We start from the raw sequence: 12,549 nt of genomic DNA, 5'->3' as shown, positions 1-12,549 counted from the left end.
TCAGGCCTGGGGAGATTTAAAGCAAAGGGAAATACTTCGTGCTGTAAACAGTTTAGATGTCTAATACTGTAATTGGAAGAACTTAGAAAGTGTTCAGCTATAGATTTGTAGTATTGGGAGCAGCCAGCAGCAAGTATCTGATTGAAGTAATGTGCTCTCATTAAGGGGGTATCTAGTTGCATCGGCTCCTAGGCATGAATAGTTCAGGTTCTCTTATCAAACAGCACAGCTACATCAGAAGAGGAAGCCCGGTGGAAAATAAGACAGTAAAATGAGGTCCTGTGTTCAACTTAATGAACAACGTTAATGTTCAACGCATGCAGGAACTTAAAGTACTTAAAAATGGAAACACTAAGTAATAAGCTGATGCTTACAAATGTCCCAGGTCTCTGCTGGAATCTCACTTGCACAGTTCTGTGCCTACAAGCTCCTGCTTGAGAGAGAAAACCTCACTCTGCATTGAGTAGGGCTACTGCATGTCTCTTTGAAATGCCATATTTATCTCAATCGTGATACTTTTTTCTCTCAGTCTCTGAAGTTGGAAGTTCTTACTGTATTAATCGTTTTGATTAGGATGAAGGCTGTTGCAGCTGGATTTCAGTAGGGAAAATGAGTGGAATTGTATCTTATAGTTAAGCTGCGTATAGGCCTGCATTTTACTTTGACAAGTAGTGTGATTTAGATATAAAACAAACTTTCAAATCTTTTTCTTTTTTCTTTTCCTGTGGTTTTCCTGGCCCTTTAAAATTTTTATTTTAAGAAAATCTTTCAGGGTTTCTATCAGGGTTGATTATGTTGTAATGAAGCCTTTCTTTCCTTCCTCGATAAAAATAATCATCTTACCATGTAGTGGCTGTCTGTGCCTGTCCACGTTCATGTTTCTAACTACTGGCGTTCTGTAAGTAGCAAGATAAGAAATGTAGGCGTTCTCATTCAGGAGCACTGACTAGATCCTGAATGAAGAGCTTCTTTTGGAGGGAGGCACGTACTGATAAAGACAACTGAATGTCGGCACCTTCCGGGCTGTCTCTAAATCAGTGAATGGAGGTGTGGAGGTGCTGTTTGGGTAAGGCTGATAATTAGCTTATTTAAATAATGAAGTTAGCAGTTTGCACAGAGCTAATAGCCTTGTTCAGGCTGTTTCCCATTTTACCTAACTCTGTACGTGTTGGCGTTGCCTTCAGTAGGCATCACGTGAAACCCTCCGTGCATGTGGTGGATGCGTAGATTTCCAGTCTATCTATTTTTAAGCATCTTTGTATCCTGAACCTGACTTCAAAGTCTGAAGGCAGAAAAAGCATCCTGAAAGGAGAGATTATTATCCTGCTGAACCGTAATTCTTCACCTGTTGCGTTTTTGTCGCCTTTCTTAGAGGAGCGATAGCGTTCTGCACTCACACAGAGCGGCTTTGTTCGTTTAAAATAAGTTTCTAAATGGAGTATAACGAGCCTGGAATTGATGGTAAATTCACAGAAAGCACCTTTGGATGGATGCTTGCTGTAGGATGGCTTTCCTTGGCTGACTTCGGTCTCTTATCTGCCTGAACAGACCCCAAAGCTGTCGTGCAGTCGGCCAGCAGAGGGTAGCATGCTCATGGAGAGAGACGTCGTGTTGTCCTGTCACTGCTGTAGGTAACAGAAAGCTGCTGGATGTCGGAGATGCTGGCTTGATTTAATGGTCTTTTGAAGCCAGCTGGTATGCCAGAAAACGCCAAGGTGGAGTTGGTGTGACATAGCTATCTGACAGGCTGAATCAGCATTGTGATGGCTTCTGACCGAAACCAGCATATCTGGGAAAAAGCTGCTTGTAAATAAAGTTTGATTTTGGATCTGGGTAACAACTCTATTTACAGTACTCCCGTTCTGTATCAAGTGAAATAAATACCGATCCTACTAAGTCTCATGTGACTAACTATATTCTTCTTATTCCCTCTCAGTGTTGGACTTCGCCTTGCCAGCCCCCCGTTACCATGGGTATACCAGTCTTCATCCTTGCTGGTCTCCTTGTCCACTTTGTATTCTTGGCCTCCATTTTTGACATCTACTTCAGCTCTCCTCTGGTTCACGGTATGACCCCTCAGCAGACTCCACTGCCACCTCCAGCGAAACGTCTCGTGCTCTTTGTTGCCGACGGTCTGCGGGCAGATTCGCTGTACGAATTGGATGGCAACAACACTTCCCATGCACCTTACCTGCGGTAAGTCCACCCAAAAATGCTTCCGATCCAGAAGGTTTAGCTTCTGGAGATAGCACTATGCAATGATGAAAAGTGTTCTCATAGGAACAAGAGAAACAGACAACTGTGGTGGCTTGGTACTGCCTTCCCTCTGCCTTTGAAGTGACAAATTTTTGCAGAGTTGCGCTCTGCATGGCATCAATTTTGAAACCTAAGTCATTTATTTAAACTGCTTCCTGGATGTTCAGTTTAGCCGGGGTAGTTCATTAACGCACCTGTCTTCCAATTCTGAGCTGCTGATGAGGCTTCGTAAGGAGTGATTAAAAAAGATGGGCTGAGCGGATCTAACAGCAAGCCGCCTCTTCCTGTTTGTTCCTCCTTTCCCGTCTGCGTGACCCCGCTGCCTCTCTTGTGCTATCTCTAGCATCTCTCATTGCATAATGGCGTGATTGGGTTTAAGATTGTGGAAAATTAATGCAGCCAGAAAGGAACGCTAGAAGCCTTGTCTTTGAGTGATTAAAGTTAATATTCCCCAGCCTTCCTTGTTTCCTTATATCGAGATAGTTACTTGATCATAAGACGAATAATTGCCGAAATTTAAAAAAAATGAGACAGTGCTAAATAAGACTGCGTTTGTGTAATAGCTGGTGTCTGGCAGGCATATCAGAGCAAATCCATGTAATCAATCATCTGAAGCTGCTATGGCATTTCCAGTCTGCTATAGAAATCTGGGAAGGCTGTGCTTTAGTACTTGTCATCCTGTGTGGGATTACTTGTAACTGTTTCTCTGGCTGAGTTAGGGTTCTTGTAAGGTGTGCTTTGTGCCACACCAGTGTGTTTTCCATACCTTCTTTTAGCGGTGGACTTCATGCTTCTTCCAGAGCAGGATTCGTCCTTTTAGGACTAAAGTTGTTGGTCTTTTGTAGCATCATAAGGTTGTGAATGCCATAGTGCCCCATCTCTAGGAGCAGTGGTGCGTTGGGGCCAAAACACCCTCTTTTCCAGCCATTAAGTATCTTAAGTTCTTCAGTTTCAGCAATTCAGCATTATTACACCTTTCTAGTAATAAGGCAAACCATACATTAGCTTGTCCAGTATTGGGAAATTTGTACTTTTAATTTGTCCTATTTCAAAATTTGTGCAAGTAAAACCTATGCTGAAAGGACCTGGGTAAGTGAAGGAAAGAGCTGCCTTAGAAGAAAAGATACTGGTAGGTCACCAGAGTAAAACGCCAGTGAGATTTGAGGTGCCATCTGTCTGTCTCTAGTTCTTTCATTCTGCCTATAAATAATAAATGCATGTGTGAGCATGTGTATGTGAGATGAAAGCGTGCAGCATGCTGTGTCTTCTGAAAGGTGGAAGGCAAAGCAGTCCAGGGCATATCAAGTCCACTGTTTTGCATGTTCATTCTTAAGTGTCAAGTGTGCAGTCCCTTATCTGCTTTAGTGTGCAGCATAATAGGCAGAAGGCTTGTCTCGTGCAGGTGGAGCACTTTGGGAACTACTGTTTCACTAAGGAGGAAAGATTATCTTTAAATGAGCAAGAATTATTCATGTAGCAATGTGCTATAAATGAAAGCAAGGTGTTTTAGTAGGTATGTAAAGTTAATAAATATCCATTATGGTTGGAACAGATTGCTGGCTGATGTATACCAAGTATACATCAGGCTTTTCTTTTATAAATATTCTTGAAAAATCTGTTGTTCAGCAGCGTTCTGGTAGCTACAAGGGACAGCAGGTGGTGTGGTCTGAAGTGCTGTGGTAGTGCAGATGAGGACTGCAAGGAAGATGTTATATTCCTTGTCAGTCACGTTTTGTATGTATTGCTATATCATATTCATCACTATTATGGGTAGCTAATGTTTGTCCTGTCAGGGAAATGAATTTTTAAAACAGTTCTTCTGAGTAAAAGGCTTTGGAAATAATTCAAAATGGCTAAGTGATTTTTGAAAAGGTAAGTGGTATTCTGACTATATTCTGCTTGCCTTATGTTATTGTTGACTTCGGATACTTTAATGCAACCCATCAGAAGCAAATGTAAAGGATTACTTTCTAACTTAGGCAAAATGGAGTTGGGAAGTAATCCAAGGGGTAGAAATCAAAGTCTAATTAAAACAATTTCCCACCTGTTGTTACAGTGAAGTGAGAGGAGAGCCAAAATTTTTTATCTGTCGTAAGTCTTCCACTAATGCTAGTGCAATATATCTTGATCAGTCTCCAGTAAGAATACTCCAGTAAGAATAAATTAGAAACCTCTTTAGCTGATACTTAAATCCTTTTTTTAAGAATAATACTTGTTTTCAATATGAGTTGTCTTAAAACCTGGCTGAGGTAATAGCTAGAAATAATATCAGAATATTATATTGCCTTTTTCATTTTTCTCTGCAGTGTTAGGGCTATTCAGAGTAGTCCCGTGAACTTCCAAGTAGGCCTGAGAATTTGAGATCCAAGATGAATATAAGCAATGGATTCTGTGAGCACAGCCAAGCCTTAAATATTCTATGTTTTGGTTTGATTCTTATGTCATTCATGTGAAATGTGTTTAGCGTACAGAACTTGTAATTAACAACTTTATAAAACCAGATTGGTCTATCTGTTAAAAATCAAGTTATAAAACATGAACTTGGGATCTACGTTCGATCACATTCAAACTCAGCCAGTTTTGTAACTTATACCTTGAACAACAAAAGTAACTTCTAGTAGGTTTCGTTCATAAAGTTGCTTTGGATTTGTTGTTCAGAGAATCTGCTCCTGTTTTCCTAAGAATTAGTATAAAGTATATCATGGTGTGTTTTAATCTCTTCTCCTTCCAGCCACCACCCTGACAGTGGGCAGTGAATGTTTCTCTGCTTCCAGAAGATGGAGACAAGAAAACATTCGATGATAACATTCGCTTGCTTGCTCTCTGACAGGTTCCAGCTGTTCATATCTTTAGCAGACAAGAACAGTTTGAGCCTGTTTCTTACGCTTGAGCTTTGCCCTCTATTTTCTTTGCTTTTTATCTTACAACGATTTTATGTGTACACGTATAATCCCTGGACAGCTTCTGTATTTCTTTATATTTGGTGAGAATCTACTCTCATTTGCTTCAGCGTAACTGAAAAAGATAATAGGTTTGCCTGGATTTTCTGTGTTCGAATGATCTGCACATTGCATTCACATTTGGTTTATATCCTCTCGTTGCTGGCTTCCAAGATTAAGCATAGATAAAGAAGACAGGCATGGTCCCAAGAACTAATTATACTTGAGCATATTTAATGAGCAAAGGAAGATTGAAGTTTCAAGCTAAATGGAAAGAACAAAGAAAAGCAATGCCAGACAGCAACAATTTGTTGGGCAGGGATTATGGGGGTTAAGCCATATTAGAAGACAGCAGAAAAAAAACAAAACCACTATATGTTACGTGTAAGTGTTGTAAAACATCAGTTAAACTAGTCTGTTTGAGTGTTGGTGGTCAACAATAGCAATGTTATCTGTGGGGTATTATAATATAGAATTACTTTCAGTTAATGTTTGGTTTGAGTTGCTGCACAGCAGGCTAAAGCAAAAAATCTATTTTTAATCTGGGCTTTTTGTATTTCCTGTGTAGTATCCTACCTGTCACTCTTTTTATCTGCAAAACATTCTGCTTGCAAGAAGTCACAAGCATAAACTGACTTGTATCTTTTTTTCAGGGCTATTCTGGAGAATAATGGCAGCTGGGGCATCTCTCATACCCGAGTCCCAACAGAATCCAGACCAGGGCATGTTGCACTGATAGCTGGGTTTTATGAAGACGTCAGTGCAGTTGCTAAAGGTATGCCAGTCCCAAAGTTTCAAACATTATCCTCCAAGATAAAGAACTCTAGTGATATACTAGGTTCTATGTTACCGGTAAACACTTGCATAGTGGTTTGTGTGACAAGGTTATATGGAAAAATCTCATTTTGGATAGTTTTCCCTCTGTTAATATTGTTAGCTATGAAAATTCATTATACAAGTTAATATTTTGTAATTTAGTAAGATTTAGCAGCCTAAGTCTAAAAGCAGAAGAACTTTCTGGATTTACCTTTTCATGTAACAGATTGTTTTAAATTATAATTTGGGATGTAATAGAAGGTGGTTAAATAATTGTTGCAAACAAAAGTAAACTGCAGTGTTTTAGCTGAAGCATTGTCAGGTGGAGTTGAAGGATCAGTAGCAAAATGGAGTGGAAACTTCAGCTATGGTTTAGCTGGAGATAGCTGCTGTCGGTGAATTACCTAAGAGGAATTACCTGATCTTGCCCAGGCTTCTAGTCACAAGGTTCTTCCTTCTGACATCTGCTACAAATGCAGGATTAGCATGAGTTGCTGTTAAGAGCATCTCTTTATATTTGTCAGCTGCCTTGTCACAGAAAGTCTTTAAGGTTTTTTTGTTAAAGGGTAGAACATGATTACTGGTAATATAATACGTGTGTGTAACTTAATGCACGGTGTGTTGAAAGCTGCAATCAGATAACAGGGGATGTAGAATTCGGGAAAAATTTAGCTTTGTAGAAGGTAAACCAGCTGTGCGTCATTTGTCTGAATCCTTGCATAACGAGATTGGCTTAGGTTTTCATCTCATTTCTTGATGAATGGGGGACTAATTGCAAATAGAGGCAAAAAGAAGTAAAACAGACCTACGGAGTGCAGTTCATTGTGAAATAGTAGAAGGGACTTCCTCCATCCCCCACCCTCCAAAAAGAAAATTTGCATGGAAAAGAAGTCAAAGAAATCTTTTGGCAATCCAATTGAAATTGTATGTTTAACAGGATGGAAGGAGAATCCAGTGGAATTTGACTCTGTTTTCAATGAAAGTAAATATACGTGGAGCTGGGGAAGCCCAGATATTTTGCCAATGTTTGCAAAAGGTAAGGTTTAAATTTTGTGAATATTTAACACATAGTTATCTGGTAATAAAATAGAAAGACTTGAAATTTTCAAGTTAAAGAAGAAGGTGAATTACATGTTTCCAGTTTATTTTTTGTACATGTGATTTCTAGTTTGTGAATTCAAGACTGGGTGGAGAAACAGTAAGCTTTTAAGAAGATATCCTTATTTTGTTATCCCTATTTATTATCCATTTAAGTAGGCTTTACTTAATTCTGTCAACATACTAAAGGAGAAACACCCATAGTTAAAAGGACTTCATGCTTTTAATTTGGTTTAAAGTTCTTCCTTCATTTTCTGAACTCCAGTCTCTCTTCATCTCCCCAGTATCTCCTCTGTCACACACACCTCTTTTTTTTTTTTTTTTTCCTGTTCCTAGGTTGGTCCATATAAATTTAAGTTTATGAAAAGCTGTAAAAATATATCCTAGAAGTTTACACTTTCCCATGACCTCAGATAACAGTTTGTATTTAGAAATATTTTGATGATGACTGAGGAGCGAGGAAAGGTAGTATGCTGCCCTTGCACAGATTATTTACATTTCTAGGGATGTATTCTTGGGAAAATATTTGGGGAATTCAAGAATTTTACAAAGCCCTGTCCTTTTGTTAATTTTCTTTGAGTTAGAAGATAAACAGGGGACTGGAAGCAGCTTTGATGTTTTCTGCAGGGGTGTGCAAGGGTAATTCCATACAGTTGTCTTGTGTCTCAATATGGCTTCTTCTGAGTGACACCAGTGAAGCTGTTTTGTTTGTTTGTTGTTGGTGGTTTTTTTTTTTTTTTTTTTTTTTTTTTTTTTAGAATCCTCCGAAAATGAACTGTCCTTGGCCTATGGCCATACTGCTTGAGAAAGGTTTAGTGCAGCACAGTTTGAGAAGTAGATGCTATCTGGGAAGCAGTTTCTCGTGATATAAAGCTGATTTAACTTTTTATTGGAAAAAGTATTCTTCCCTTCTTCCGTCACTCCAGTATAAGCTTTATCTATAAGCAATCTATTTTTGATCATGTATAGAATAAAGACGTTCGCCATTTCTTTGTTACGAGTTTCCAAAGAAGAGGAGAGATAGGAAACTTCGGCTTCTATAACAAACAAAGGAATGGAATCAAGTCTTTATTAACTTCAGCTTCACTTTTACAAAAAGCTGAAAAGAAGATGAGTGGAACATAGCTTAAATTCTTTCCATGTTGGAAATTAGTACAATCATATGACTCTTCTTGTGTTTTTTCATCATGCCAAAATATTCAGAATTCTTTTAACTGTTTCACCATTGTGAGAAACATGTCTTCTCACACTGTTTTTGTTGGATGATGAATAAAGAATATATGATACCTGCTGGGTCTTGTCAAGGAGTGAAAAATCCCATTTGCTGGCATTATTTATCTTCCGGTGTTTTTTATGTCATAAAATAAATATTTCAGTCAGATGGTGGTGGATTCTATAGAGAAGGTAAATAAAATGCTGTTGGATCTCTCTATATCAAAATATAAGTATATGCATGATACCTTAATTTGTCTAAGTTTGTGTGATTAATGTTAGTCTGAGAAAATGTCAGAAGTATCTTTGGAACTAGTGTGCAATTTGCATACATCTGAAGCAGGTTTAGAGAATGTTAGTTTCCAGTAGATAAATTTGCTTAAACTACGCAGATTTGGTATTTTAATTCTAACCTTATTTTTATGATATTTTTAGGTTGAGCTTGAAATTATCTGAAAATAGTGCACTTTGAAAATGTCTACTTTATTTCCAGAATGTTTGTGAAAACTTCAATTTTTTCTTCTAGACTTGCCAAGAGTTGAGTTTGTCTTGCTGTAGTCCAGCCTGGTACTGTTTTGTCATAGGTCTGGGTTAGAGTGTAATCCTGAGTATTGAAAACCACACTGAGAAAGGATCTGAAGCTGCTGCTTCTGCTGGACTATTGAAGGAAGGGGTTGGTCTACTTGACCTTGGTGCGGCCTCACCTCAAGTTCTGTGTATGATTTTGGGCACCACAACATATGAGGACACAAAACTATTAGCCTCTGAAGGAGGACTTTGAGGATGGTGAAGGGTCTGGAGGGGAAGAGATACGAGGAGGTGCTGAGGTCCCCTGGTTTGTTCAGCCCCGAGCAGAGCAGGCTGAGGGGAGGCCTCATGGCGGCCTGCAGCTCCCTCACGAGGGGAGCGGAGGGGCAGGCGCTGAGCTCTGCTCTCTGGGGACAGCGACAGGACCCGAGGGGACGGCATGGAGCTGGGACAGGGGAGGGTCAGGCAGAATGAGAGCTTTGATTTCCAAAGGATGTAATCTTATAGTAGGAGGATAACTCTATTCCTAACCCTAGTATTTGAATCTTGATACTAAGGGCTGAGACAACATGCCAGGCAGAAGTCTGCCATAGGAACAGCTGGTATCTGGTGTGCGGGTTTTTGGCATCTCCACATTATTTCCATTAGTGTAATGGCACCACTAAACACAGTAGAGCTCTGCTTCATAAGGATGTTTTCATCCTTGGCTACCATCTACTTCTCTATCACATCTTTGCATCTTTCTTGCCTTGTCCCCACATCTCAAAGAAGTATCAGGCATACTGTTGCCTATCACCTCTCAAAATACAGAAATATAAAATATTATTTAATAATATTGTATAGTTGGTTGTTTTCTTTTTTCTTAAAATCATTTTGAAGATCTTTCCAGCACTCCAAAGCTTTCCTTATATGGCCTCATTTAGCCGCTACATGTTTTTTTTTTTTTTTCTGGTGGAAATCAGAATGGGTAACCAGTAGCATTCCTTTACCCAGCCTGCAAACTACATGCTTTTCATCTAGCTTCTTTGGTGTTGTACCTCACAAAAACAGGTCTCGTCCGATGTTCTGTAATGCTACAGAACAAACAGTACAGCACTCTACCCTCTTTGAACATCAGTCGTTCTTACAGTGATCACCAGGGCTTATTTCTTCTTTTGAGCTCCTTTATCCACCAATTTGAACTCCTTAACTCACTTTTAAGTGCCCTGGAGTATTTTGTTCTTTTCTTTCAGACTGAGGAGTGCAGCGAGTGTTCTGGGTTATAAGTAGTAGAAACATCTCCCGAGGGACAGCAGGGGGAACTGCACCAGATCTGTGCCAGCTTTCATCTTTCTGGCCTGAAATACCTGCATCACTTGCGTAGGTTTGGATGTAATCTTGGTTAAACAGCTCCCTTATACGGGGATGTTAGTCCATTGACAAGCCTGGAAGCTTACAAAATGGCATTATATAATTCTGACATCCAGAAAATCAGCTACATGCTGACTGGCAATCAACTGATAGAAGAATGTCTCCCCTTTGGGATTTTATGTAGTCAACGTAGAAATAGCATTCCCAAGCTGTTAACAGCTCAGCCACAGACTGAATAGCTCATTAAACTGCACCTAATTTCAGATCTTTCCAGGCCTTCAGAAGTTTACTTTCTTTTAGGTCTTCATTATCTTTCCCCCCCTCTTTTTCTGCTTTACTCTGTGGACACTGAATGCAAGATGAAATCATCTTGTTCAGATGCTGTGTGTTTGCATCTGTGGACCTCACGTACTCCATGCTGTTGCCTGCCTTGTATGTAATAAATGATGGTTTCCTGTATAAAAGGCATACATGATATCCTGTTGTATTGTATGATTCACTTTAACAACCAAAAGCTAAGTACAATTTCCTAAACAAATAACAAAAAAAACAACAACAAAAACTTGTGTGCTCATATAAGGCTCTAGATGTATAGTTTCCTGTTAGACATTTTAATGGAGTTACTTGTTTCAAAACTAAGTTTTTTAACTTGCTTTGACTGGAAGTTATTCAATTTCTATCTGCTTTTTCTCACGTGAGTGTATTGAATAACATTGTTCCTCCCCCCTCCCCCCAACCTCCCCCCAAAGATGCTGATAAGCTAATGAGATAAATATGGTATCCACGCTTAAAAACATAAATGGTGGAATAATTTAAGGAGAGATCCTTCTTTGAATTCTCTCAGGATTGTCATTCTTGATGGATTTGTGTTCGTATGCATTAATATTCATGTATTTTTTACTAAGAGAAAAGGATGAAAACTTTTATTTCTGTTGTCTCCTGTTCCATCTATTTTTTTTTTTTTGCAGGTGCTACTGGAGATCATGTTTATACATTTTGTTACACAGCAGAAAGTGAAGACTTTGGAGCACAAGATGCATCCAAGCTTGACACTTGGGTTTTTGACCATGTTAAGGTGAGCAAAGAATCTTCTCATGCTACCTGTGTATAAAACATAGGTAATGTTTACTTTACTATAGGTCTGGAAAATAAGAAATTTTTGAAAGAGATATCATTTGAGGCAGTAAGTATATATTAAAAAAAAAAAAAAGGCTTGAATTGATTATCATGAGTCATGTAATAGATTAGAGGAAGTGTGTCATCCAATACTAATTAAAATGCTAATAAACATACGCTTTTAACAAATATTCTTGGCTTTCCTTAGACTTAAATTTGCATATTATCCAAAACCTATCTTTTTAGAGTACTACAGACAGTTTAAAATTTTGTGTGATTAGCTAAACATTTCCTAACAAATATCTGCATATTGGGAAAAATGTCTTTACTGAAAGGGTCAAGGGTCTTGCAGCATTGGAATGGGCTGCCCAGGGAAGTGGCTGAGTCACCATCCCTGGAGGTCTTCAGGAAACATTTAGAGGTAGAACTTAGTAGCATGGTTTAGTGGTGGACTTGCCAATACTCCGAAAAAGGTTGGACTTAGATGATCTTAGAGGTGTTTTCCTACTTGAATGAGGTAGGGAGAAACAGGTCTTCATTATGGGAAAAAAAATGGACAATATTATTTGCTTATCTTCTGTCAGGACTCAACCTACTCCAACTATAGTGTTGCTTGTTCTGATGCATGTAGATGACTCCTGATTATCTGCTGAGGCTAATGCTATGCTGTGACTGCCAGAGGAGCCGTGGTTAGTTTTGTTAAAAAGGCAATTTAGGCCCTGAAGCAGGATTACTCATTCACATGCTGCTCTGCTCAGCTAGACAGTCTTCTGTGATATTACCATTGTTTGTATTAATATCCAATGCACATAGTGCTTAATTTGTGAATTCCTGTGTTCATGTTGTATGCTGTGCTACTTCAGTTGTCCTGAATTAAGAAATGCTGTTAGTGGGTGTTGGTGCCTAAGTGTGTACGTCAGTGGAGTGATTAGGTGGGGTTTGACTTTCTGTGTCTCATAACAATGTTAAATGCAGTTCAAGTCTTAATAAACTTCTTCCACATGATCTTTGGGCTGGATGCATTAACATTAGCTGCAGTGTAAATCAAATCAAACCTAAATAAGGACAAATAAACCAATATATAAACCAAATCAGCATCCGTGGTAGGAAGCCAAGGGTGGGCCTGCTTTAAACGATGTTGTAGGGTTGAAAAGTTTATTACAAGTCACCAGTGTTCAAAGGAAGTGATTTTCTGTGTTGGCAAGCGGAAAGAAGGTTTTTGTTTTGTTTTTTA

The 12,549-nt window shown here is 39.0% G+C and overlaps 1 protein-coding gene across 6 annotated transcripts in view; it reads left to right on the top strand.

The window, feature by feature from the left end:
- Window positions 1-12,549, top strand: part of PIGN (phosphatidylinositol glycan anchor biosynthesis class N) — a 105,609-nt gene that overhangs the window by 10,684 nt on the left and 82,376 nt on the right. For 5 of the 6 annotated variants that reach the window (XM_068670892.1, XM_068670894.1, XM_068670891.1 and 2 more), the window contains exons 2-5: window positions 1,937-2,196; window positions 5,849-5,970; window positions 6,949-7,047; window positions 11,168-11,274. In XM_068670892.1, coding sequence (XP_068526993.1) covers window positions 1,970-2,196; window positions 5,849-5,970; window positions 6,949-7,047; window positions 11,168-11,274 — 555 coding nt within the window. In that variant the 5' untranslated portion in view covers window positions 1,937-1,969. Of the gene's footprint in view, window positions 1-1,622; window positions 1,807-1,936; window positions 2,197-5,848; window positions 5,971-6,948; window positions 7,048-11,167; window positions 11,275-12,549 lie in introns of those variants that run through there. The other variant, XM_068670895.1, reaches the window with a different exon arrangement.

This window comes from Anas acuta, chromosome 2, assembly GCF_963932015.1.
Source record: "Anas acuta chromosome 2, bAnaAcu1.1, whole genome shotgun sequence".
NCBI lineage: Eukaryota > Metazoa > Chordata > Aves > Anseriformes > Anatidae > Anas > Anas acuta.
This window is presented reverse-complemented; position numbering and strand designations above follow the sequence as displayed.